Genomic DNA, 26,409 nt, shown 5'->3' on the forward strand with positions numbered 1-26,409 from the left:
TCGTTGACTTACAAGCTCTCAGCATCACATGGATAGATGGACAGAGACGTTGTATCACACCATTAGTTAAAAATGCACAAGTGGCGGTTTCTCTCTCTCTCTCTCTCTCTCTCTCTCTCTCTCTCTCTCTCTCTCTCTCTCTCTCTCTCTCTCTCTCTCTCTCTGTACCATATGTAGAAAATGCGCTATGTCTAGAAGCGATAGTGATGTCATCAGAGATAAGGCGTGGGAACGGAAGTTGTAGACAAACGACAAATATCATACCGCTGTTTTTTTTTTTTTTCTTTTTCGTGCTGGTAACAGATGATCCTGCACTATAACATTCCATGAATACACAAAGGGGGTATGAAATGAATTACTTAGGCCAAAAACAAGAAGAACAAGAGTGTAGTTATGCTGTGGGAAATGTGCTGAAAAAGCCTTTGCCAGCACGTTTTTAATGTGCCTGGTGACACAGGTATAAGCATTATATCAGCGCTGATACCATGGCCTCATCACGGGAATTCATTAACACTTGTTGTGTCAGGGCTCATGTTTTGGCCTCATCGCGGGAGTTGATTAACACTTCTAGCAGCTCTTCTTACTTTATCTAGCGAGGACGTTTGTGCACGGGCTGGGGAACGTATCTGGAACCAAAAAAAAAGGTCTTCTGCTGAACTGACTGTCATATGATATAATTTTTAAAAATCTACTGTTTTTGTAAAAGACCAAGGAAAAAAAATGAGTGACGACGACAATTATTATCCTCGTCATCTTTTTTGGGCATTACGTTTATTAGACAGTGGTGAAGAAATCGAATACAGTGAGAATGCAAATGTGGATAATGAAGGCGAGGATCTATTTGCTAGTGACGATGAAAATAAAGGAAGTAATGAAGGAAATTATTCACAAGTATTGGCAGAAGCAAGTAATACTCAGTATCCTTACCTTTGTTATGCATTAGGTTGAGGTGACTTTCCTGAAGAAAATGAAACAAGTGAAAGTGATGATATGGAAAGCGACGTTGTACTCACCAGTGACGGTGAAAGCGAAGTAAGTCATGAAGAAAGCGATTCTGAAGAAAATGAAGAAAATGATAATGCTAACACTTACGTGCGAACCCATGATGTATCCATACATGATGGCGATGAAAACGAACAAAATGATGATGACAATTAATCACACAGTGACGGACTACATCATTATCTTCGTCATCTCTTTTTTGCATCAGGTTTAGAAGGCAGTGATGAAGAAAATTAAGGTAATGAAACTGTCAGTAGAAAATATTATCGAAAATTGTGGCCGGAAACGCGTTTAAAGACTAACTGCTAACCATTCATTCCACACAAGTGAGGATTCTGCTGCAAGGCGAGGGAGAGGCATGCAGTTAGCTCATTCCTAAGAGCAGAGTGAAAAGAGCGATAAAAGACAGCAACAGAAGCTACATCGTGGCGGACACAAAGGTTGAAGACAGTCAGTTAGATGACAGCTAGCTGTTCACTACATCATTCCGACTGCAACTGCCAAGGTTGTATATTTTGAAATGCCACAGTGTATATTTTGAAATTTCTGAAATGCAAGGAAGGCTGAAACAATTAATTTTATGTAATTATACAAAATGTTTCTGCATACATAGTCAATTTACAGAAGTGTCTGGCTACCTGTCGTACTTGATCCCGTTCTCTTCAGTTTTCACATCAATAGAAAACGGCGGAAATTTTACGTCACTACCAGCTACGGGAAAACGGCACCACTGCTTCAGAGAAGGAAGATGTGACGCACTGGACCATGTTTATGTATTAATTTAAATTACAAAATTTTTCCTTATAGAAGTGTAACTTTTCGTGTCATAGAAAAAGTATAAGGGCGTTCCAAAAATATTCATACAGTTTTTAAGAAATAGGAGGAAAGACGAGTGTGTCTCGCAGAAATAGCCATTTACCATTGTACTGCAACAGTGCGACACCAGACATGGCCTCAAAACGAGCCAGGAAAGCTCCAGTCTGGACCTACATGGACTAAATAATGCCTGACGCTACTGTGTGCTTAGTGTGCAAGGACACACTTAAGTATGATGGAAATATTTAAAGTATGATTAAGCATTTCCCCACGAAACATCCATTAGAATACGCGGAGATGCGGGAAGAGTCTGTGTCAGATATGGCTGGGAATCAGAGACCAGCAGGAGCATCATCAGCCACGGTGTAGCCTACTTTATATCAAACGATTGACAGGACTCAGTTCTACAAAAATTACTCTGCTAAGAAGAAGGAACTTGATCACCTTTTAATGAAAACGATTGTTCAAGATCTTCAGCCACTATCTATAACTGAAGATAAAAAGATTTAAAAGTTTCGTTCATGGCCTAAATCCTTGGCATGAGATGCCTAGTCAGTCGCAGAGTGTTGACGAGAACACATTTACCATTTCTTTATGAACAAGAAGTACAGAAAGTCCGTAAAGAACTTGAAAAAGCTAAAGACATTGATTGCATTGACCACAGACATCTGGACATGCAGGCAAACAAAAGGCTTTGTCACTGTCACACCACACTTCATTTCTCATGATTTTAATTTTAGATCTGTTGTATTGGAGACAGTAATAACGACAAAAAATCATGCAGCACAGAATATAGCAGAGGAACTAACACATGTATGCAGTAAATGGGTATATTGTGTTGTTACTGACAATGCTGCCAGTATGAGCTCAGCAATAAAGAACATCATGAATTTGCGTCATCTTCCATGCTTTGTTCATACACTAAATTTAGTTGTACAGGATTCAGTGAAAAATGTAAGAGAAATGCAAATAACAAAAGATAAAGTAAAACAGATTGTTGTCTTTTTCCACCATAGTGTCAAAGCCTCTGTCAAACTGAGCCAGCTTCACCTACAGCACGGTGTTCCTGTCAAGAAACTAATTCAAGACGTAGAGACTAGGTGGAACTCTACTTTCTATGTGCTGGAACGCTTCATTCAGCAAAGTGATCTCGTCACCACTACACTTTGCTTGCTGGGGAAAAATGACTTGTGCCTTCGCAGTGATGAGCTTAACCACATAAAAAAAATGCAATTGCTGTATTAGACTATTTTGATGATACAACAAGGCGAGGAGTTTCTGGCGCTGGTGTGCTTGATAAAGCAAATGTTTGGGATTCGAGATTCTGCTTTTGAACGCGAATGTGTAATGAACCGATCGAAAATTATTGCATGTGTTTTACCTACATCTCGCTCCTGTGTGCCTTCATTGCGTAGCTTTTCAACAGGTCTGCTCCTTCAGTGTCCCTCTTGTCATCTAAAAAATTACCAAACCCACAACGTATACTAAGATCACCACCTTGCCTCCGTTTTCTTCGTCCCTTCATTTTCATTCTTGTCCTTGTCACCGTCGTCGTCCTTGACCTCCTCCTCCTCCTCCTCCTTGCTCTTGTTTTTGTTGTTGTTGTTGTTGTTTTTGTTGTTGTTCTCCTCCTCCTCCTCCTCCTCCTCCTCCTTTTCCCTCTTCACCACCACCACCACCACTGCCCACATCCCCTTTACAGTACCACCAGTCCCCTGAACAATCGCCACCCCTCACGTAAGCCCATAACCCAACGCTAACACCTGCCTCCCCTTGGTTCCTGCAGCAAAGGGAGGTGTTCCACGCGCCCTTCTTCACCACCCGGTTCTGTACGGCCTGGACGGGGCTCTTCTGCCCGCTCTGCCTCACCTGCCTCTTCTGCTTCAGGAGGGACAAGGACTCACTCAAGGTCTCCCTCAAAACCATCGCGCAGAACTTCAGGGACCGCGGCATCACTTTCAGTAAGTTAAGAGAGAGAGAGAGAGAGAGAGAGAGAGAGAGAGAGAGAGAGAGAGAGAGAGAGAGAGAGAGAGAGAGCTGGGAAACTTTGAAAAATAATTGGGGATTGTTTTACTAGCTTTGGGACACAACCCACCAGAATAATGAAAACTGACATGAAAAAAAAAAATCTGTATATATATATATATATATATATATATATATATATATATATATATATATATATATATATATATATATATATATATATATATATATATATATATATATATATATATATATATATATATATATATATATTTCGAGTATTAAGAGATGGACGAGGGTGATTCTTGGTTAGGATTATTGTTGGTAAAAGGAATATTTTCAGTGGGGAGAACTAGTTTTCTGTCTTGAACGTGCGAGGATCATATTGTAGTGTTATATGTTGTTATCGTCCAAAGTTTTAGTGTGTTAGGCACAGACAGGAAGGCCTCACGCGTGGAATCGATAATAGTTCAGAGGAAAGGAGGAACAGCAGCATTAAGAAGGATGAGGCTACTTCGATGAGGCTACGTCAGAGAAACACAGTACTCGTACAGAAAAGCTCCTGGCGGGGTAACTAGAATGATTGGGTTTTAGAAGATCATGGACGTTGCCTGCAGGATGAAGGGTCTCGGCTTGGCCTCGATGAATAAAAGACAAAGGCAAAGCTGACTGAACAAAACTACAGTGGCAAAAATACGTGAGCAAGACAATAGAGAAGTGGGGAGTGTACTGATGCAAGACTGATGAACATTAGACACTGTGTTCTTGATTAGCAATGGAAGGTCGGGTCAACAATGTGAAAAACTAGGATGGAAAATATTAGTATAAGCGTGGCTAGAGAACACAGTGTTGCAGGAAGTCAAAATATCGAGAAATATGAAAAAAAAAAAACATTGTATAATGAAGCTCTGTTGTGGAAGATCAGGAGCAAAGCTGATGAAAACTGCGTCATCATCATCATCATCATAAAATAAGGAAGGCTTCTGAAAATATTATCGAAAGAATGCAACGTGCCGAGAGGGATGGAAATGATGAGAGACGCGCACAGTATTTCTATTGACTGTACTTTCTGCTTCCCATTCTCGATATTTTTGTGTCACCAGTTCTACGTTTTTGCGACAGGAACATGAAGGAGTGTGCGAACGATAAAGTTTCACAAAGCAAAGAACGCTTTCGGCAGAGGCAAGTTAAAGGCAGCAGAGAGTGAGGGGATGCGGGGCCACTTGCCTCGGTGCAATGGTTGGCGCTGAGGTGACGCGTGGTGTGCTGACCGCCTCCTACAGATTTTACCTGGTTTACGTTTGAGGAGTGTGTGTGTGTGTGTGTGTGTGTGTGTGTGTGTGTGTGTGTGTGTGTGTGTGTGTGTGTGTGTGTAAACGTTAACTCAAATCGATGCATTTCCTCACGTCACTTACACTGTAGACTTTGACATGTTAATAGAGACGTGTCCTTTCATCCCTCGAGGAGTGACGCCCGGCTGCCTCTCGCTCCAGCACGGCAGGTAAAGAAAACGAGAGTCTGTTCCCCGCCTCCCCTGGGACACCTGTTTCAGATTGGAAAAGTTCTGCATTATTTTACCGAATCTCTTAATCTCTTGGTAAATAGGAAACGGCGAGCAACAAGCGACCTTTCATGGTTATTCATCACGATTCGAGATTACGACCTTAAATGTAACTTGTTTATCAATGCACCTTATATTTACATGTGACAGAATAGTCAGGCGTGGAGGGAAGGGCGCCTGAAGTGTGTGGACAGTGTGAAGACCAGTGCAAAGAAATGCCGGTGTTTTGGGTGCCGGAGAAAATCGGTGATGGTAAACTGTTGACGGTAGAAGATTAATTGGGAATTTTTTTTGGTGATGCAGATCAGATGGAAAATTTTTAAAGGTGGAAAAAATTATGGGTAGTTTCCGTGATGGAAGAAAGATAAGGAGTTTGTCGAGGCTGGTGACTGGCGGCTGGTCAGTGTTGGTGTCTTCACTCCATGGAGAGAGTTCTGAAAGTTGATAAAATAAAGACACGTATAAAAAAAAAAGTATAGAAGAATGAAAGCAGCGTTAGTTAAAGAGTGGAAGGTTTTCATCACATCACTGGTTCACTTCAGGCTGAAACACAAGCAAGGGCAAACCGTCACATCGAAAACAAGCCATCAGCCAGGGACGCTCAGTGCAAACTCGATAACAGCCAATACCTGCCGTGAAATTACCTCGTGCCGCCGCCGCCCGTCACGCCACCACGCCTCAGGACGCACCATTACGAGCTGATAGTGTAAAAAAAAAAAATGCAGATAGGAATCCAAAGGGCTTTCAGATATACAAGTCTACGGACAGTGCTCTGTGATCAAATTTACAGATCCCTTGCAAGTCTGATGGCGAAATTTAAACATACACTAATACTCGCGCGTGTGGACTTGTCATTAGTATATATGATGAATGAGCACTGCAACAACTTTCATAGTTGAACAATTATTGATAGACCATTGCGAGATTCAGCAGTGCAATACACACAAGAACGCACCCCACCATCCACTGGGAACACAGGCAACACACACACTCAAGAACCATCCTACCTACGCCGCAGGCACGCAGTGAACTGTTACTAACACTGACGGGACAAAAAACACCAATGTAGCTTTCCTGACAAAGTTTTCTTGGCTTTAGTCATTTAGTGGACAGAGGAGAGGGAGAGAAGACGCAAAACAAAAGACGAAGGGAGAACGGCATGGAGAGAGAGAGAGAGAGAGAGAGAGAGAGAGAGAGAGAGAGAGAGAGAGAGAGAGAGAGAGAGAGAGAGAGACAGAGAGAGACAGAGAGAGAGAGAGAGAGAATGGAAGGGGTGAGGCTGGGTAATGAGGATCATCCTCTGCATAGGTTTTCTCGACACCAGTTTGTTATGAAGGCTAGTGGGAAGCTCGGCAAGGACTACACGTGAGGACAGAATGGGAGCAGTGAAAGACAGAGAGGTAGTTAGACTGGCCAATGATGATGATCTCGAAATTTCCTTCCTTTCTTCACCAGTTTCTTAATCCTTTTCCTCCAGAGCATCTTCTCCCCAATTATTTACGTTTTGACACTCATACTTATGCTAGTGTCTTAAATAACTCTGTAGCTTGAAAATACAAAACTTGACTTCTTAGTCTCTCATTTCGTATCTATGTGTCCATGCAGACAGTCTTCCAGTGCTGTGAATGTTAACAGGGAGTGCAGCACAGTGAGGGCTTAATGAGACCCACGGGCAAACTCAGTAAGAAGAAACAACAGAAAGGCAGGAAAGTGGAGAGGCTAATGATGCCGCCCTCTGAGAATTAGTCCCCCCATTCGTTCCGTGATGAGACCCAGGGGCGAGGCTACCAAAGACTTTCACCGCCTGTGTCAGGAAGGGACACGACGAGGAAACTGGAGAGGCTGATGATGACTCGCTCTCAGAGCCAGTCCCTCTTTTGGTTTTATATAGATCCTAGAGGCACACACACACACACACACACACACACACACACACACACACACACACACACACACACACACACACACACACACACACACACACACACACACACACACACACACACACACACACTAATTATAGTGACGTTTACAAGCAACAAAACCACGCAGGAACTTTGCTTCTCACTCATGCTTGTAAACGAGGAAACTCTCAGTAAAGTGATGGCTATTTGGGATGCTGAGGGTGTAATATGGTTATGAGAGGACTGTTACACGAGGCATTAAGGGAGGAACTGGTTGAGTAAGTGGTATAGAGAAGGTAGATAGGCTGGAGATTACATTCATACCAGAAAACGATTTTATTCAATGTAAGGACACACACACAAGCATGAAACAGTCCTTTACAGTACAGCAATAGATACACTGTACTCAGATGAAATACTAATGATGATACATACAATATATTCACGATAACCTCCAGCATCATTGCATCACATGCTATAACTGTTTTGATGGACTAATGCTTACATAGCTGCACCATACGTATTCTTGCTTCTGGATAGCGTATTACAGTACATTACCTAATCCTTTCACTGCTGCGATCTTCCTTTGTTAACTTTGAAAAGGGTGTGAAAAAATGTTTTGCATGGATACAGAAGAGGAGGAGAGAGAGGAGAGAGGAGAGGAGAGAGAGAAGAGAGAGAGAGGAGAGAGAGAGAGAGGAGGAGAGAGAGAGAGAGAGAGAGAGAGAATTAATTTAGCTACAGGACAGTTTGAGTCTGTAGCACATAAGTGTCTAAAAACTGATGGTTGGATACGGGAAAATAGTTGTGTTGTAGTGAAAGGGTTGATATCAAGAGTAATGCTAATTTGTCACGTAGTTTATATCATCTACTACTCACTGGAATCCCACTATTAACATTCCTGATTCAGTATAACGTACAGCACCATTACTTCACCTACAACCTGTGCATTACAAGTACCATCAGTGTCTTAACCTCTGCATATTATCGGTTATTACACAACTATGCGCCTCACACATGATGCAGGATAACATGCAGCACAGTCACGCTACTTACTGTCACTGGCGCCTTATCAGTTATCAGTAACTACTTAACGACACATCACAGAGCACAAGAACTTGAGGAGGGAAGCGAAAAAAAAAACAAGGAAAGACTGCAATTTATTGGAAGACGGAAGACGAAAATAGGAGCCTAATTTACTGAGGGTGTAACTATAAAGGCAAGCATATAGATGAGAGAGAAGGAAAGAGTAGACGAAAATGAAAGGTCGCTGCAGGAAGACCAAAGGAAGGGAAACAAGGAAGAAAGGGAAGGGAAAGCTGGAAGACAGACCTTTCCGTGCTGAGATATGGGTTAATTATGCTGTAAGTTCTTGTTATCTCACGGAACTGTAATTTACCTCTTGCCGGGTCTCTCTCTCTCTCTCTCTCTCTCTACTCTCTCTCTCTCCTCTCCCTCTCTCTCTCTCTCTCTCTCTCTCTCTCTCTCTCTCTCTCTCTCTCTCTCTCTCTCTCTCTCTCTCTCTCTCTCTCTCTCTATATATATATATATATATATATATATATATATATATATATATATATATATATATATATATATATATGTATGCTGTGTGTGAGGAAGAGAAGGAAATGGGAGAAGAAAAGGAAGAGGAATGTGATGAAGATGAAGCGGAGAAGGATGAGGAGGAGAAGGAGGAGGAGAAGGAGGAGAAGCAGAAAGGAAAGGAAAAAACAGGAAAATGGGATGAAGATGAAGAGGAGAGTGAGGCGGTGGAGGAGTAGGAGGAAGATGGGGGTAAGGAAGGAAGAAGAATGTGTTGAAGAAGGAGAGGAGAAGGAGAGAATGACTGTTGTGATGGACGCTGCATGCGTGATCATGCCAAGTGTTGTGGTTGTGAGCTCTTACCTGCCTCGTGCATCACTGAGGGACGCTTCATGAGGTGGACAGGCCCTTCATCTCCTACTGCTGTTCTCGCTCAGTACCACCACCACCACCACCACCACCAAGGTCACACCTGCTACACCTACACAGTGCGTGTTGGTGGAGCGTTAGCCCACGCTCCCTACACACACAGACATGCCAGAATTCTATAACGCTTTGCTCTCTCACCACGAGTATTTTCCAAGGTCACAGAGATGATTAGCAGGGTTGTCAAAATGTTTCTCTTGTTAAGGCACTCAGCAAGGTTAGTTTACCCAAATAAATCATTTTCTGCGATGAATTGTAATGAGAGAAAACACGATATGTAGAATTTAATAGTGCACTTATTTTCACTCCGTGATGAATTTAAAGCCCTTTAAAGCGCATTTAAGCGCTATTGGTAGTGGATCACGCGTCATTTAAAGGTCCCGTTATCATTGTAAAATAACTCTTTCCTGAATTTTTCCGTGAGAAGACACAATTATGTATTTTCTCGATTGTATTCGTAATTTAAAGTGCATGACCGATCCTCGATAATCTGATTGTGGTGGCCTGGCTGTCGAGGCCCCGAGGCATTGGCGCGAGAGGCAGGCTGACGAGAAGGACTACCTATCTTTGTCCCTCTTTTCCCGTCATTTCCCTGCACCCTGCCACCCTTGACTATATGTCAAGATAGCCTTCTCAAAGAAGAAGTTGATGCAAAAGGCAAGAAAGCAAAAGAAAAGAGAGAACAATTTGAGGCAATTTCAAGCCTCACACAGCAGTGACGCTGCTCCCATCACCAACGCTGCCTCAACACCTGTTGGTGTTATTTCTACTGCTGCTGCTTCTTCTGCAACCGCTTCTACTGGTGTTGCCCCTGCTACTGTTACTGCAGTTTGTCATGCCATTGCTACCATGCTACAGTGTTGGAACACAACTTTGGATACCTGGCATCAAGTCTCTTACTCCACCTCGGATTTCCCACATCACACCACACACTACATGCACTGATCAATAAACACAAGGAAATGCTGAGAAATGCAGTATGCAACAGAAAAAAAACAAAACAAGAGAAAGATAGAAGCAGGTGAAGAGTACGAGGCAGGTGCACACTGAAAAGCTGGCAATAACGAATGAGGTGGCTCCTCATGACACCCACACCATGTGTGCAAAATATTTTTTTTACAAAAAAGGTGACCAGTGGCCTTCAGAATGAAACATTGTACCACATACTAATGTAGAATACAATGAATTATGAGAGAGCAAGATTTGTTGGAAAAAAAAAAAAACTGCACACAAAAAGATTAAAGGGCGACAAAGTAAGGAAAACTTCAAATGCTCGTATCTCAAAAGTGCATTGCCTTAACTTCAAAATTCCTGAGATTGGAAAGTTTTTAATCGATCTTAAATCTGTTTGCAGTTTTGGACAGGGAAGTAAAGCAGCAATATTTGATAGTTAGATTTTTCTTCTAGATTGTATTGGTTGGTCACAAGAAGGATGGAAACATTACAAAATAGAAAACTAAAATCGGATTAAAAACACAGAAACTCATCCCATTTTAAATGGGTAGTAAATTTACATAAAAAGTGATTTTTTTTTCCTTTAAGACGTCTTGATATTGTAGGTGAATGATCAGTGAAATACTGCACTCAGTCCATAGAAAAATTCATGACGATTGGTGTAATATGACACACTGACCTCGTTGAGTATAGAAATCTTGTTCATTTGTCACTAGAAACGTAAAAAGACCTTTAAAAACCTTTGTGACTTTAACTTAAGACTCTTTGAATGTAGTGAGGATGTGGTGCAGCAGTGTTTCAGAATACGGTCCACAGACACAGACACACAGACACACACACAGCACAAGCATCACTCCACGGTCCCTTCATACCCGTCACTCCCTTCCATTTGTCACGTCGCAGCAGGACGAGGAACATGACCACCATTCCGAGCCTTCCAGAGAGAGACTCGCTCCCTCTTTCCTTTCAGCGTCCCCTCATCTTTAGTCTGCTTGGCCATGGCTGGCTAGATTTTGGCTAGACAGACTCACACTCCCTTGGCGTCCTGCATTTCCGATATTTTCCGGTAAAAACACGCTACTTTTGTTCGGATAACCTCCCTTGAGAGTCGTGATGCTGGGTATTCATCTTGAGTAAGAGGGGAAATGGGACGATGTATCTTTCTTCTCTCTTTCTCTCTCTCTCTCTCTCTCTCTCTCTCTCTCTCTCTCTCTCTCTCTCTCTCTCTCTCTCTCTCTCTCTTTCCTTTGCCAGCAGCAATGCGCGCTATACATGAACGTGTTAGTTAAGTTATTTCCTCTTGCTTCTCTCCCTCATGCCGCTCTCTCGTGTTGTCGTATGGGAAAGGAAGGAAATCAGTGAAATGGTAAACAGGGAGGCTGGGGAAGGAATGCATGACTGAGGGGAAGGAAAAGATGATCCGTGGACGTGTGGGTGAGTCAGTGTGGGAAAGATGGGGTGACATGAATGGAAAGTGGACCAAACAGAAATAGAAAAAGAAACCGGATGAAAGTATTTTTTGAACCGCACACGAGAGAGAGAGAGAGAGAGAGAGAGAGAGAGAGAGAGAGAGAGAGAGAGAGAGAGAGAGAGAGAGAGAGAGTTTTTGTGGTCGTGTCTCGCAGTATAGCGGTGGGATGCCGCGGCCTTTCAGCTCCTCCTCCGTGGTGGGTTGTCTTTGTGCTCACGAGACCGAGTTGCGGAGAAGGAGACAGGAAGGCAGATAAGAAAGAGAGAGAAAAATGGTAGCACGGGGAACATGAGCCAGAGAGAGAGAGAGAGAGAGAGAGAGAGAGAGAGAGAGAGAGAGAGAGAGAGAGAGAGAGAGAGAGAGAACCGGATATCTGGTGAAAAAAAAAATTGCAAGTTGGTGTTTTGTGTTTTCATTTAGTGTTTGGATCTTTGTTCGCTCTTCCGCTTAATTTTCTCTTTGGTGTTTTTTTTTTCTTTGTTGTTGTTATTTTTCAAAGCTCGCTCGCTCTCTTGCTCGCTCACTCCCTTACTCACTCTTACTCACTCACGCTTACTCACTCACTCATACTCAAACGCACGTCAACAGAAAGGAAAAAAAAAATGCCTGCACTGACTATTATAACTCAGTAGCCACTGTTACTCACCACACTCCCTCTTCTGTCATTGCTTCTCACCAGCCAGAAGGCCGTTCTCAAATAACTCATTCCATGAAAAAGAAGAAAAATGTTGTAGCAAACCTAAGCTGTTACTGAGCAGCTCGTCATGTTCATTATTATTCGTTGAAGATTGTGAACGGAAGTAGATCTTCACATTCTTTGATATTTAATGTTATTCTTATCTTATTCACTCATTCACCCACTTACTCCTTCACACTCATTCACCCACTCACTCATTCACTCACAAATTCTCCCTCACGGACACACCATTTGGTCTACACCCACTCCAACTCAATGCTTTAATTTACAACCTCACTCACTTAAGTACACTCATTTCCACCCTCACTTCTACTTAACCTCTACAGTCTCACTAATCACCACCACCACCACCACCACCACCACGAGTACCTACCCCAGCTCACCACCCCCTCTCCCTCTCTCCACCCCAGGCAAGTTCATGACCCGGTGCTGCCTCTTCTGCATGCTGTGGCTGGTGACAGACTACATGCACGTCTACTCGCTTCGGATCCTCGACTGCACTGACGTCATGGCTCTCTACTCTGCCCACGTCTCCTTCGTGTTCCTCCTCTCGTGGATGATCCTGCATGACCAGTTTGTCGGCGTCAGGGTGAGTAGACTGACTGGGCGGGAGGGTGTTGATGGGCGTCTGTGGTATGTGATGTGGTCTGTGCTGCTGCTGTGTTGTGTATGGAAACTGTTGGTCTTGGTCTTCTCCGTGAGCTGGAGTGACTGTTGTTGGTGTATTATGTCTTGATCACTAATGTTGCTCTTTTCTTTATGTATGTGTTTCTTTTTTCTTTTTTTTCTTTTTTTAGATGTTGGGTGTTTCTTTTTAGATAACTAAACTGATAAAAAAATAACACCTCAATGTGTGTGTGTGTGTGTGTGTGTGTGTGTGTGTGTGTGTGTGTGTGTGTGTGTGTGTGTGTGTTTTATGTAAAAATGCATTATTTCCAAATTGTAGGCATTAGGATGAAAAAAAAAAAAAAAGTGAGTTTAGTTGTTTACCTGAGCTGCGGCTTATTTGTTTTGACTTCTTTCTTTAACGTTCTTCCATAATCATCCTCTTCTTCACTGTTTTCTAGATGCTATCTTTTTTTTTTTTTTTATTACGAGGAAGTTTTGAATCAGTTAATATTCTCCATGGTTCACCTTTAATTTCAGTATTTTCCATGTACCTTTATTCATTTTTTCTTATAGTTTATTCGCTCATTAATTCATTTAATCATTAGTATGGCGAACTAATTACTCAGTCGAAGATCAGTTACTCAAGTTATTCAGTCAGTCAGTCACTAAGTTATTCAGTCAACCAGTCAGTCAGTCAGTCAGCCACTCAGCCAGTCACTAAGTCAGTCATTGAGCCACTTAGTCAGTCAATCAGCCATCAGCCAACCAGTCAATCAGTCCATCATTCAGCCACTCAGCACCGCAGCTCACATTGATTGCCTTGCACGTACTGTTGCCTCTCACTGTCCGTACCTTACCGCCTTTAGCAGCAGCATACAGTTTGTGGCCTTCCTTCATCACGGGGACACACCCTTACATGACACACACGCCCCAGTGACCAGACAACCTTTACCTTTCACCAGGAGTATATTAACCAACAGCAATTACTGACACAAGCCTTACACACCTCTGCACTGCTCCCTCACGACAGCCAACCCCAAAATGCGCCTTGTGTGGAGTAATGAGTTGATGAGTCTTGTAGGCACGAGTTGACTTATACTAGTAGAGGTTATACGTTCGACTATTTTGGCTTCTCCTCAAGGTCACTGTAATATGGTTCAAGTTTAAACAGTAATTTGGAAAGGCAACAAAGAGAGTGATGCAATTTTTTAAGCCTTTTAGTGCCTGTGTTCTTCTATTATTGCGTGTTAAAATCGTCTGGGGTTATTTCAGTGCAAGGACACGCGTCATATTGTTATCAGCTGTCAGAGTGTAGACTGTAGTAGTGTGATCGTGCGTGTGATGTCTGTACTCGAGGAAGTGGAGGAAGGGATGGAAGGTTGAGAGAAACACTGATCGGAGTATTGCAAAAGATGCATCAAGAAAACACTATGAAGGTACATACAGACTACGAGGAAATGCCGACAAAGGGAAGGGTGAGGCAAGGCGGCACTCTCCTAACCTGTCCGCGGTAGTATTACAGGAAGCTTTAAAGAATGAAGAATGCAAACAATTATGATACATGAAGAATTGCTAAATATTTAAATACCTGAATAACCTTATGATGTCTGGAGAGTCTTGTCATGAATCTCGGAGCGTGTCAACTCAGGGGTATTATTCTTAGTTACTGTATAGTGCAACAAAATTCTTTGTGTGTCTATCTCACTCAAAATAAACACCGATAATGTTTATTTTCGTCGTTTGTTAAGTTTACAATTGTCCTTAATGATGTTTTCCATTTTCCTGCGACTTAAATTATTTCAAGGGAGTGGAATTAAATAATCTCTGGAACTAAGTCTGCAAGCTCTTTTCTATTAACTTTTCAGAGAGCATTTTTTTTTTTTTTATGTTTAGGTAATAAATACAATGTAGCTCTTCTGTCTACTAAGGTCCGTATTCTCAAACATTTCACCGCTCCGTCTCACCTATACTCATGTGTTTCTAGTGGAAGTTATTGTTTTGAAAAGCGTTTCCGATGACGCTAGTATTAATGTAACAAAGACTCCATCATCAAGCTTATAAAACAGTCATAATGAGAAAACAAAGCACTCAAGAATACGAGAAAATAATACAGTTGTCTTGGTGTTGATCTCATGTCATTCAGTTATTGCAGTCACTAACCTTTGCTGCCGGTATACAGTCAGTCTCTGTGTACAATCTAAATAACACATGACCATCCTCGTTTGACCCTTCCTCCTTCGCGTCCATCGGTGGAGTGGAGTGTCGGCACGGATGTTGCCAGTGTTGAATCGCTGTTCAGTGTTCCGGTCACGTCTTATCCTCGGTTAGGGGGAAACTTTTATCTCAATGGTGTGGTACTGGTGGTGGATGAGGAAAAGAGAGAGAGAGAGGAGGGGTAGGATAAGATGGAGGGGAGAAGAGGAGATTAAGAGTGAAGGAGGGTGTAAGGAAAAAGAAGGAAAAGGGAAGGGCACGAGATGTGGAAGATACTGAATGTGGTACTGAAGGAAGAGATGAAGAGTCACGTTAACATGAAAAGAAAAGAAGGACACTACAGCCTGCCATCTTTCATCCCTACTACTGTATTCCATCCTTTCACCCAAACTAGTCTTTATTCTTCCTAAACCTTTTATATCACTCCTGTCTATACCCTTTAGTTAGTTAAGGATTACACATTAATAAGAGCATGAGGAGAAAGGGAGGGCAAGGAGGAGGAGTAGGAAGAAAAAAAATACAGAATATGTGGAGACAGAAAGGAAGTTAAAGGAAGTTACATGCTCTTGCCTCTTGATAATTTCACATCTGTACCCATTTTCTTTGACCTGGTTGCGGAAGAGGTAGAGGAAAAGGAGAAACACAAAGGAATACTAAGGAAGAGTAAGCATCTGTACATAAGCTGATCCTTAAGGAGCCGTTTGTATGTGAAAAACTACACTACCTGATCCAGAGACGCAGGATAACAAAGGGCGAAGGAGGAGGAGGAGGAGGAGGTGTTAATGGTGAGTGTTGTGGTAATGGTGGTGGTGTTAAGAGCCAGAAACTGGAAGACGCAATACTCGTAAAAAAAGAATGGCTAATAAGAGAAGCGTGGATAGACACAAGAAACAAGAGGAGGAGGAAGAAGAAGAACAAAACGGGGTATAAGAAAGAAGATGATGACGAGGATAGAGATAAGAAATAACATGAGCAGGAGAGGGAAGAAGAAACGGAGTATAATGAAGAGGAAGATGACAAAGGTAGAAACAAGAAATAAGGGGAAAAGGATTAGGAAGAAGAAACGTGGTATAAGAAAGAGGAGGATGACAAGTATATAGACAAGAAATAAGAGAAAGAGGAACCTTGAAGAATGATGTGTGTTTTGCTGGACACTGCTACTCCCACGCCTGTGTTTTTGTGTGACAGAAAGAGGTGGAGAGAGGCGGTGGGAAGGAGAAGATAGGTGTAGGATTTTTTTATTATTATATTTTTTTTTAGAGCAGCACTAGTTTAAGTACCTACGTATTTGTATTGATTTTGCACATGTTGTCCTTGCTGTTATTGCTGCTGATGATGATGATGATTATAGTGATAATGATAATATAATGTACTATGGGCTTCAGAGGCGGGTGTTGCATTTTATTTATTTATCTTTTTTTTTATATTTTATTTATTTATTTATTTATTTATTTATCTATTTATTTATTTATTTTTTTTTTTTTTTTTGGGGGGGCCGGTTGGAATAATGCAAACAGGTCTAGCAGACTGATGAATTGGCATTTACTTTGACAGAGTAGGTTGTGGTGGTGGTGGTGGTGGCGGCAGCAACAATGATGGCCAAGGACAGAAAAAAAGGATAGCAAGTTTGATAGTGCTCGGTAACTAATGACAAGGAGCCCTACAGGAGGACAAGAGGAAGGGAGAGAAGATAAAAGAAAGAGAATCGAAGAGAAAGAATAGGAAAGACTGGGAAGGGGTTAGCACCGTACCATAACAAAACTTAACACAGACGCCTTTGTTCGATATTGTTCAATCGTTCACAATGTTGGACTGAAAAAAAATAAATAATAAAAAGTAAACGCACCGAGGAAAATACACATAAGAAAATAAAGATGAGCACATTATCAGAGGACTTGTGTTATATTTATACCGATATACTACAAAAAAAAAAAAAAAAATCAAAGGATAAAAATGTACATTAATATGCTTTATGGCTAAACACAACCAGCTCCCTTGTTTAAGTGTATCGCAGTGAGAGAGAGAGAGAGAGAGAGAGAGAGAGAGAGAGAGAGAGAGAGAGAGAGAGAGAGAGAGAGAGCTACGTATTAACAACGAGCACAAGTGTCTTTGAGCAGGAAAGTGATAATTTCCATGGAGATTCCCGCATGAGATGAGATGAGAGGGAAGAGCGGCAGCAGACCATGAAGCAGCGAATATTGACAAGTGGCATTAATAAACACACACGTCTTGCTCTTCTTTCCCCTTCGCTTGATCACGTTTGGCTCAACACTCGGGTCTTGCTTGGCTGTCTTCCTTTTGTTCCGTAGGTGTCTCTAATGATGAGGGAATTACACGCTACACCAAACAATGGTGGAAGTAGTAGTAGTAGCAGTAGTAGTAGTAGTAGTAGTAGTAGCAGCAGTAGCAATGATAATAATAGTAGTAATAATCTGTGTATATCTATTAATGTCTTTCTATATACCAGGCTGGCATCACACACTCTTAGACCCTGTTGTAAACGAAGAGTCTCGTAAACATAATAATAATGACAATAATAATAATAATAATAATATTAATAATAATAATAATAATAATAATAATAATAATAATAATAATAATAATGATAATAATAATATGAAGATGATGAAAACAGTAGTAATGACGATAATGTTTACTTTATTCTTACTAGTAATAGCTGGTAATTGCAAAGGGCTAAGGAAATTGTAAGTAGTAGTGAATAGATTGACAGTGAACGCGTAAAGATAACAGTGTGTGTGTGTGTGTGTGTATGTAAAGACGGATCCCTACTTAATGAAGCAGTTTCCGTATCTATATTTCTAACAAAAGTGCCAAAAGAAATGTTTCACGATACACCGTATCGTGAAACATTTCTGCCCGCAGCCGGACTACTTTCAAGAGGCTGTAGTTGAAATTACACGAGTTTTAAGTGTTTCTACGGTTCTAGTGACAGAATGGTAAGGTCTCTACAGCATCAACGGGAGAAGCAGTCTTGAAAACCCGGGTAATTATCTTTGTGGCCTTTGAAAATAGTCTGGTGAGAGAGCAAAGCTTTTCAAAATACAGGCACATAACCTTGCTTCATGCTTCATGAAAAACAAGTGCATTCATGATACCTGAGACTGCCTTGCTACATTTTCCCCATTAGCCTGTCTCTCACTGGTGAAAACACCCGCATTACATGTATTACGTTATTTCATTAGTCACAAGTCGCTATTTCAAGTCTATATAAGCCTCAATAAATACGAGGGCTGTTGTGTTGGCCTGCTTCCCGTTTGCCAATCAGAGCGTTCTTCTTTTCCGTTTTCTTTCTTACTCTTCGTAAAGCTCACGTATCCTTCATTTATCCTTACTTCTTGCCTCACAGTGTATTGGTAAGTGTCTTCTACTGCTAATATAACCGTGATTCTATTATTTTGTATCATACGAGTAGTAGTACGAGTGTGGCTCTGTTCTTAATGAGAATTACCTCAGCACAGCCTCCACCAATCATCACCAAGTATTCAAGTCACGTGATACTCTCTCCTCGCCGTCTCTTCAGCCATTCGCCCTGCGCCCGCTGACGTGACGGGTCTCCGGTTGTGTTACGGCCATGAAGCGGTGTTGCGTCTGTCCTCGGCGGGTTTGTTGTGGTGGACTACGGTGTGGAGGGAGAGGTGGATGTGAGTATGGCCTGGTGGTGGATGGTGAGGAGTGGATAGTGGAAGAGAGATGTGGAGAGTAGGATGGTGGACGGGGGAAGTGGAGGTGGCTATGGCGGACGTGACTGGGTTGAGGTGGTGGTTGTGGTGGTGTTTGGTGTGTGTGTGTGTGTGCGTGTGTGTGGTTGTTGAGGATGGAAGTGGTTTGGATGACTAGGATGATGGCGTGACTGGCTGGTGATGGTGGTGGTAGTTATAGGGGGGGTGGGGGTTGGAATGGTTGAAGGGGGGTGTTGGTAGTGATGGTGAACGTGACTGGCTTGTGGTAAAGGTGGTTGTGGTTGTTGGGGATGGTGGTGGTTGTGTAACAGTGGTGGAGGTAGCGGACGTAACGGTGTTGTGGTTGTTGGGTGCGGTTGAGGGTTGGGGTGGTGGTGGTGGTGGTGGTAGTTGGGAGTGGTGGTGTGGTGGTGGTGGTAGTGATGTTACGGTTGTCAGGGTTTATAGAGATGGTCGTGTGTGTGTGTGTGTGTGTGTGTGTACTCCTGTAATCAGCAAACTGCAGTCACTCGTTCGCTTGTTTCACCTCCCTGCTTCAGGCCTTCCTTCTCTCCCCTCCCCTCCCTCCCCGCTCCCTCGCCTGCCTGCCACCCTCTCCCCTCTCTTCCTCGCCTGCTCTCCCCTGCTCCTCGTGTCCCAGGTGAGTGTTGCCATATTTCAGTCAATATATAATGGTTTTTATTTGAGATTGAAGCTCCACACGTAATGAAAGGTAGCAATCTGTGGTTTTGAATGCTGTTATTGGACTATTTATGCAAACTTGCCATGGAAAACTAATTCTATTGGGAAGTGTGTATATTTAAAAAATTTCATCTATATAATGACCTGTGTGATGTGACGTTAGAGAGAGAGAGAGAGAGAGAGAGAGAGAGAGAGAGAGAGAGAGAGAGAGAGAGAGAGAGAGAGAGAGAGAGAGAGACTGACAGCAAATGAGGCTATATTTTAACTTTCTTGACTCTGTGATGATGAAAGTTACATGATTAAGGTTGCAGTTAAGTAAGTTGAGAAGCTGAGCAGATAAATACGAGTACACCAACTGTCTGTCTGTCTCCGTCTTTCAGTCAGTCAGTCCGTTGATGGAGGGCTGGTGGAGAGCAATCTGTGTCTATCCGTCTTTCAATCACTCAGTCAATCAGTCAGTCCGTTGATGGAGGACTGGTGGAGAGACCAATCTGTGTCTATCCGTCTTTCAATCACTCAGTCAGTCAGTCAGTCTGTTGATGGAGGACTGGTGGAGAGGCCAATCCGTGTCTGTCTGTTCGTCTTTCAATCAATCAATCAGTCAGTCGGTCAGTCAGTCTGTTGATGGAGGACTGGTGGAGAGACCAGTCTGTGTCGCTCTGTCTACGTGATGCTTCCCTCCGCTGTCTCATTACGTAGATAAAATACATGAAAGGGAAATATTGGTTTTATGGACTGGTGAGGTGGTGGTGGCGGCGGCGGCGGCGGCGGCATCAGTAGTATTCAGGTGTCATATCTGTAACGTAATAGGGAATAAAGGCAATACGTATGCGATGGCAGCTTGAAGGTAACAACTGGTGATGAAAGGTGGTGGTGGTGGTGGTGGCTGGGGCTCTCTCTCTCTCTCTCTCTCTCTCTCTCTCTCTCTCTCTCTCTCTCTCTCTCTCTCTCTCTCTCTGGAATTAGCCAGCTATCCTCTCAGCCTCATCCCTCACTGCTTCCCTCCCTCCCTGAACCATTCAGCCTGACTCACTCCCATTGCTTCCTCAAGTCTCTCTCTCATCCCTCATTCATCCTTGTATCCTTATCCTTCCATCATCCACTCTTCCGCTCCTTCCTCACTCCTGTCCCTCTGATATTCACTCACCCGCAGCCTGTTCCCCTACTCGGCTGTTTGTCACGCCAGCAGCAGGAACATTTGTGATTCAAAGGTAGCGTGATATGAGTAGGCTTCAAAGAAAGTTTGAATCAAGTCCATATATACAATTTATTTACACCAACAAGAGTTCTCTTTACGGGGTAGTGTAGTAACGTGGTGGTGATTGGTCTCTGATTACTGGAGAGACTAACAATACGTCACTGTTTCGTATCAGTGAAACAGCGACATTACTTCACTTAGTTTTATAATTAGTTCAGTCTATGCACACACTAACGCTGCGACCCTCCGTCGGCCGGCAGGGCTCGCAGGACGCGGCCACTTTCAGCGATCGTCACTCCCTCTCTCTGCCTCTGGAGGTGCTGCCGGCTAACATACAGCGGACGCTTAGTAGACATAACATCAACATTTGCATCAGAACCACGTGGTCATGTTGGCGCCTGCTGTTGTGTTAGTTGGCGATATTTGTTCAGACGAACAACAGGGAAGTGTCCTGTGCTAAATAAACAAAGGACAACTTCCGTGATGTTTAACAGAGTCTGTTCCTACCTGCCCTTACCTACCTATGGGTACAAGCCCTCTCTCATCTACTTTCACCGCCATTCCTCCCTCATCCCTTCCCATACGGTTCTCTTCCCCTCCCTTCCCCCCCACCCTCTCTCTCTCTCTCTCTCTCTCTCTCTCTCTCTCTCTCTCTCTCTCTCTCTCTCTCTCTGCAGACGAGTGGAGTTGTGTTGTTGGGTTAGTTTTTCTAATGTGTGTGAAGTGGTTGGCGTGGGTGGCAGGAGCGTGGAGGGAGTCACGCTGGTAGTGTAGAAAAGAAAGCGAGAGAAAAGTGATGCGGTGCAGGTACTCAACAACTTTGTTGATCAAATTAAAAACTTTTTTGCTTTTTTTTTTTCCGGAGGCAATAACGAGTTATATTCCACGTCTTCTTGCGCTCTTTTCCGATACTTCTTTTCACGGAGTTATTCGTTTTCCTTTCCTTCTCTGGTAATGGCAGTGGGGGAGTCCCCAGCAGGCGTCTTGCCCATTATGTTTATGACTCACGTATAACTGAGTGCGTGATGAGCGGGTAACTGTGTGAGGCCTTTATGACTGCAGCGAGAGGTGGTGGTGGTGGTGGTGGTGGTGGTGGTAAAAATTAGGATCATCATCATCAAAATCATCTTCATATTACTACTAACAATATTCCTCTTGTTTCATTTCCTTAACTAAATAACCACGCGACATATATTTTCTTTCATACATTTCCTGTTTTTTATTTTTTTTTTCTAACCATCATCATTTCAAATCTTTCCGTACCAGCGGCATGCTCGTACATTTATTCGTTTATTTATTTTCTTCCGCGCGAGGTTCCCATTCCCTCCCATCACCACTTTTCTGTTCCCACGCTCGCTCCGCCGCTCGTTCTTTCGCCCCCTTCCCTTAATTATGTTATGCGTGATATTGTAAACGATTGTTCCGCGTTGATTTACTTTATTCCCCTTTGCTTGTGTTCGCTGCTCTCGCTTCGGGGTTCGGCGCGTTAACAGAACAAACCGAAGCCATGGTGAAAAAATATAAATGGAAGTTGAATGGAGTGAATAAAAAAGTGTGGGAAAATGAACAACTGGGTCTTTTATGGTGTGTAAGTGCGTTATAGTTGTGTGTGTGTGTGTGTGTGTGTGTGTGTGTGTGTGTGTGTGTGTGTGTGTGTTTTACCTTGTCTTTTTTTCTGTCCATTTTTCCTTTGAAGTTTGCTAATTTAATTTTTTTTTTTTTTATTCATCTTTTTTTTGTTTTAAATTTAAATTATTTTATATATTTCTTTCTTTACACCTTTTTTTTTTATCTCATCTCATATTTTCACCCCTTTTTTTATTTTATTCTCTCATTTTCTCTATTTATTCTCTCATGTTCATCCCACGCGTTCATTTTTCTTTTGATTTGTTTATTATCCTCTCTCTTCCTCTCATTTCCTACCTCCTCTCTCCCCCACTCTTTCTTTCTCTTCCTCTCCCAGCCTCCTTCCCTCTCCCCATTTATTAAGACGACACGACATTTTTTGCCTCTCCTCCAATAGTTCCCTTTAATAAACAACTTTCCCTGTGTTTCCATGACCCACTTTCCTCAACCCGCCTTCTTCTTTACCCACAAGTCTTCTCGCTTTATTCCCTCAGTCCTCCCGCCAACTCTCTTAAACGGCCACATATATCGGTTCTTAATTAAACACAGTAGCATCCTCCGACTCTCTCTCTCTCTCTCTCTCTCTCTCTCTCTCTCTCTCTCTCTCTCTCTCTCTCTCTCTCTCTCTCTCTCTCTCTCTCTCTCTCTCTCTCTCTCTCTCTCTCTCTCTCTCTCTCTCTCTCTCTCTCTCTCTCTCTCTCTCTCTCTCTCTCTCTCTCCTCTCTCTCTCTCTCTCTCTCGCTTTCGCTCTCTGGTATTGTCTTCTTCCTTCCGATCTTGCTCCCTCCTCCTCCTCCTTCTCCTCCTCTGCCAGTTGGTAATCAAAGAAAACAATAAATCTCGTTATTGTTTACGTAAATGAAAAAAAAATGCACGGTTAGGTTATCTTGTTATCTTTCACCTCGTTCTTTGCAATGTAGGAGTGAACTCAAATAACCTGTACGTTCTCGCCACAACTTTAATTAACTGTCTCGAGGTCAGAACAGGAGGAAACAGGTGCGGCTGCTCACGTCTGGTCGTCATCAAGGTCAGCAAACTTGTGTAAACTTTGTGTTCCCTAGAATTGTGTTTAAAAGTTAGTGGAATTGGATTAAAAAAAATGATGAAAAGGTAAAAAAAAAAAAAAAAAAAAATTCATCCTTGCACACATTTTGCTAGGTACGTTTTAGGTATAGATATGTCTTAATTTTCTCTGGCGAAGTTTATTCCTTTCCTTTATATAATATTATGGGGGATGTCTTTTCTCTTTTTATCTCCAGTAGGGGAAAGGAAGGTACGATGGTCATTCGCTGTATTGTGAGTGGCATCTTATTTATTTATTTATTTTTTTTTTCATGTTTTCTCTTGGAGGAGAGAGGGAGATGAGAGAAGCACAGGCAGGGAAAGCATTCGTGTACTCTAATATCAGTTTGGTTGTATGATGCGTCGCTGTTTCTTTTTTCACTACAGATTCTATTAAAATACTTCATGGATTTTTTTCCTTTTTTTTCACCAAGCGTCACTTTTTCCCCAAGTTGTTATGCCGCTAACACGCTATGAAAATGAAGCCCCGTGTTTGCCGCCTCACTGTCCGGCATGGCGGCGTCCCGAGCCGGTGCTGCTGAATGAGTGGGTCGTGGGAGGAAAGAAAAGCAACACACGCCGTTACGAGGTTAAGTAGTTAGAAAGTTAAGACGACGCGCGACAAAATAAGAAAAAAAAAAAAAGCCTTGCAAAGATGAAGAGAATGCAGACATGATGAGGAAAGCAGCCTGAACGAGACAAACTGAGTCTTTTTATTATCTTTTCTCTCTTTCTTTTGGTTCAACTTTTTTGTTTCAGAATGAAGAGTGAAGTTTCCTCTTATTCTGCATCTAATTTGACATGCATGTGGAGGCGCTGGTTATCGGAGTGAGTGATATGCTAAAAGTCGCCACTCAACATCAAGTACGAGCCAGTGGACAGGTATGCATGATTCAGACGTAAGGAAAGGCCAAGGTTCTTATGTGTACTAGTGCTGTCCTTCTAAATATAAGTGAATATCCCTGTTCTGCATGTGATGAAGAGCCCCTACAAGAACAAAGCAGCTGAATATTCAAGAAAACGGTGTCTGAGACGTGTATGGATACTAAATGGAAAATGGCTTAATAAAAATGTTGAAAGCACAAAAAAATCAACAGCAGTAGTAGCAGAAGAAGAACAAGAACAAGAAAAGAATAACAAGATTAAGAAAGTAACAAGAACAGGAACGAGGGGAAGAATGAACTGAATAGAAGCAACGTTTTCAAACAGCACATCATAAATAAAGCAGCAATATCGTAAAATGTCGCTGCAGCGTAAGCAGTATAAGCACACATCACATTACCAAGGCCAGACGAGGACAGGCAATTTTCGTTCCCCCACACAAAACAGAAAGGAAAGATGAGCAATGACCTCCTTTTACATTTGCCTATTTGAGTTTGTCGTACTGCTGTCATTAAGCGCCGCGTGCTCGGAACCCTCCCCTTTATGTGCCAGTGGTGTAGCGTAAACCACTCCCTCGAAAATCGAACGACCCCACCACTTTTGGATTGTAGTATTGGACGAAGGCAAAGTTTACATGTTAAACATCGTTGTACCTTCAGTGTCCCAATTACAATCACAAACAGACTGACGCAGGCCACACACACAGAGACATTCTGCCGCGGACAAACATGATCAGGTGCATTGGATGGTGGACACACACACACACACACACACACACACACACGTAATACTACAAACGAAACTGTTCCTCTACCCTGCGCTGTGACCGTGAAGGCTGCGACGAACTGGTGAACTGGGAGAATGGAAGGGAAAGAATGCCACGCATTAAATAAAAAAAAAAAAAAAATTTAAATACGATTTAGAATAGAAAATCCTTATACCCTCTTTTTCCCATAACAGAAAAGACCGATTTTCCTTCCCTTGATATCGTGAAAACATGTCAAATTTACACTCTGAGAGACTATACGTAAACTGATACTCGTGTTTGTACGAGAGCTGGCAAGGAGCGAGGCGCGGGTAAGGGGCTGGAGCTTTGGCATGGGGAGTGAAGCAGGTGCAAGGAGAAAGTCTGGCGAGATCAAAGGGATGAAAGGTAAACGTGAAAATCAATTGAGTGCTTAAGAGGTGTGAAGAGAGAGCAGGAGGAGGTGATGGAGGTGGAGGTGGAAAGAGGAAGGTAAGGATTGAAGATATAAATATTCCCCCTTCCTTTACCTTGTTTTTTTTTTAGTTCCTTTCTTTGTTTCACACCTTTCTTCCTTCCTACATTCATGCAGGTATTCACTGTCGTACCTTTTCTTTACTCTTCTTTTTTTTTCTCTTCCTTCTTTTTCTTCATTCTTTATTTTCCTTTCATCTTTTTGTGTATATATATATATATATATATATATATATATATATATATATATATATATATATATATATATATATATATATATATATATATATATATATATATATATATATATATTAGTCTTTCTTCTTTCATTAACGCCTTATTTCCTTTCTTCCAATCCTACTTCTTTTTTCTTCTTCCCTTCCCCTCATCCTTTCTGTAACCATCTCTTTCATTTTTACTTTCCTTCTCTTTAATTCATGTCTCTCTTCATTTTACTGTTCCTTCGTACTTTTTTTTTCATTCATTGATTCCTTCTATCCCTACTAGATTTATCCTTTAATCGCACTGTATGTCCCTTCTTACTATTCTTCTCCCTTTTCTTCTCAATACCTTTTTTTTTTTTTTTCAGGCACCATTTCTCTCCCTCCAGTTCAATCATATGTTCTTTCCTTCTCATTTTCCTCCATTTCTTTCTGCCACCTTTCCTTCTCGTGCACCATTCCTTTCCTTCCTATCTTCCTGCCTTCCTCAGATCCTCTCTCCTTTCCCACACGCAGCAGAGGGATGAGAAATGTCTGCAGGCAAGATTTAGAGGATTTCTGAGGACCTAGACTTGCGCAGCTGAATAAAATGACAAATTATGTATATGTGCGTGCTTAGCCATTAATTTATGCC

The 26,409-nt window shown here is 42.2% G+C and overlaps 1 protein-coding gene across 5 annotated transcripts in view; it reads left to right on the forward strand.

The window, feature by feature from the left end:
- Positions 1-26,409, forward strand: part of LOC135097802 (solute carrier family 35 member F3-like) — a 75,205-nt gene that overhangs the window by 1,927 nt on the left and 46,869 nt on the right. For 3 of the 5 annotated variants that reach the window (XR_010266138.1, XM_063999856.1, XM_063999858.1), the window contains exons 2-3: positions 3,605-3,779; positions 12,773-12,951. Coding sequence is in view for 3 of the 5 variants with exons in the window: in XM_063999856.1 (XP_063855926.1) it covers positions 3,605-3,779; positions 12,773-12,951 (354 nt within the window). In the remaining 2 variants the exon portion in view is untranslated. Of the gene's footprint in view, positions 1-3,604; positions 3,780-12,772; positions 12,952-16,739; positions 17,030-19,118; positions 19,527-26,409 lie in introns of those variants that run through there. The other 2 variants (XM_063999859.1, XR_010266139.1) reach the window with 2 other exon arrangements.

The sequence above is a fragment of the Scylla paramamosain genome, unplaced genomic scaffold, assembly GCF_035594125.1.
Source record: "Scylla paramamosain isolate STU-SP2022 unplaced genomic scaffold, ASM3559412v1 Contig32, whole genome shotgun sequence".
Lineage (NCBI taxonomy): Eukaryota > Metazoa > Arthropoda > Malacostraca > Decapoda > Portunidae > Scylla > Scylla paramamosain.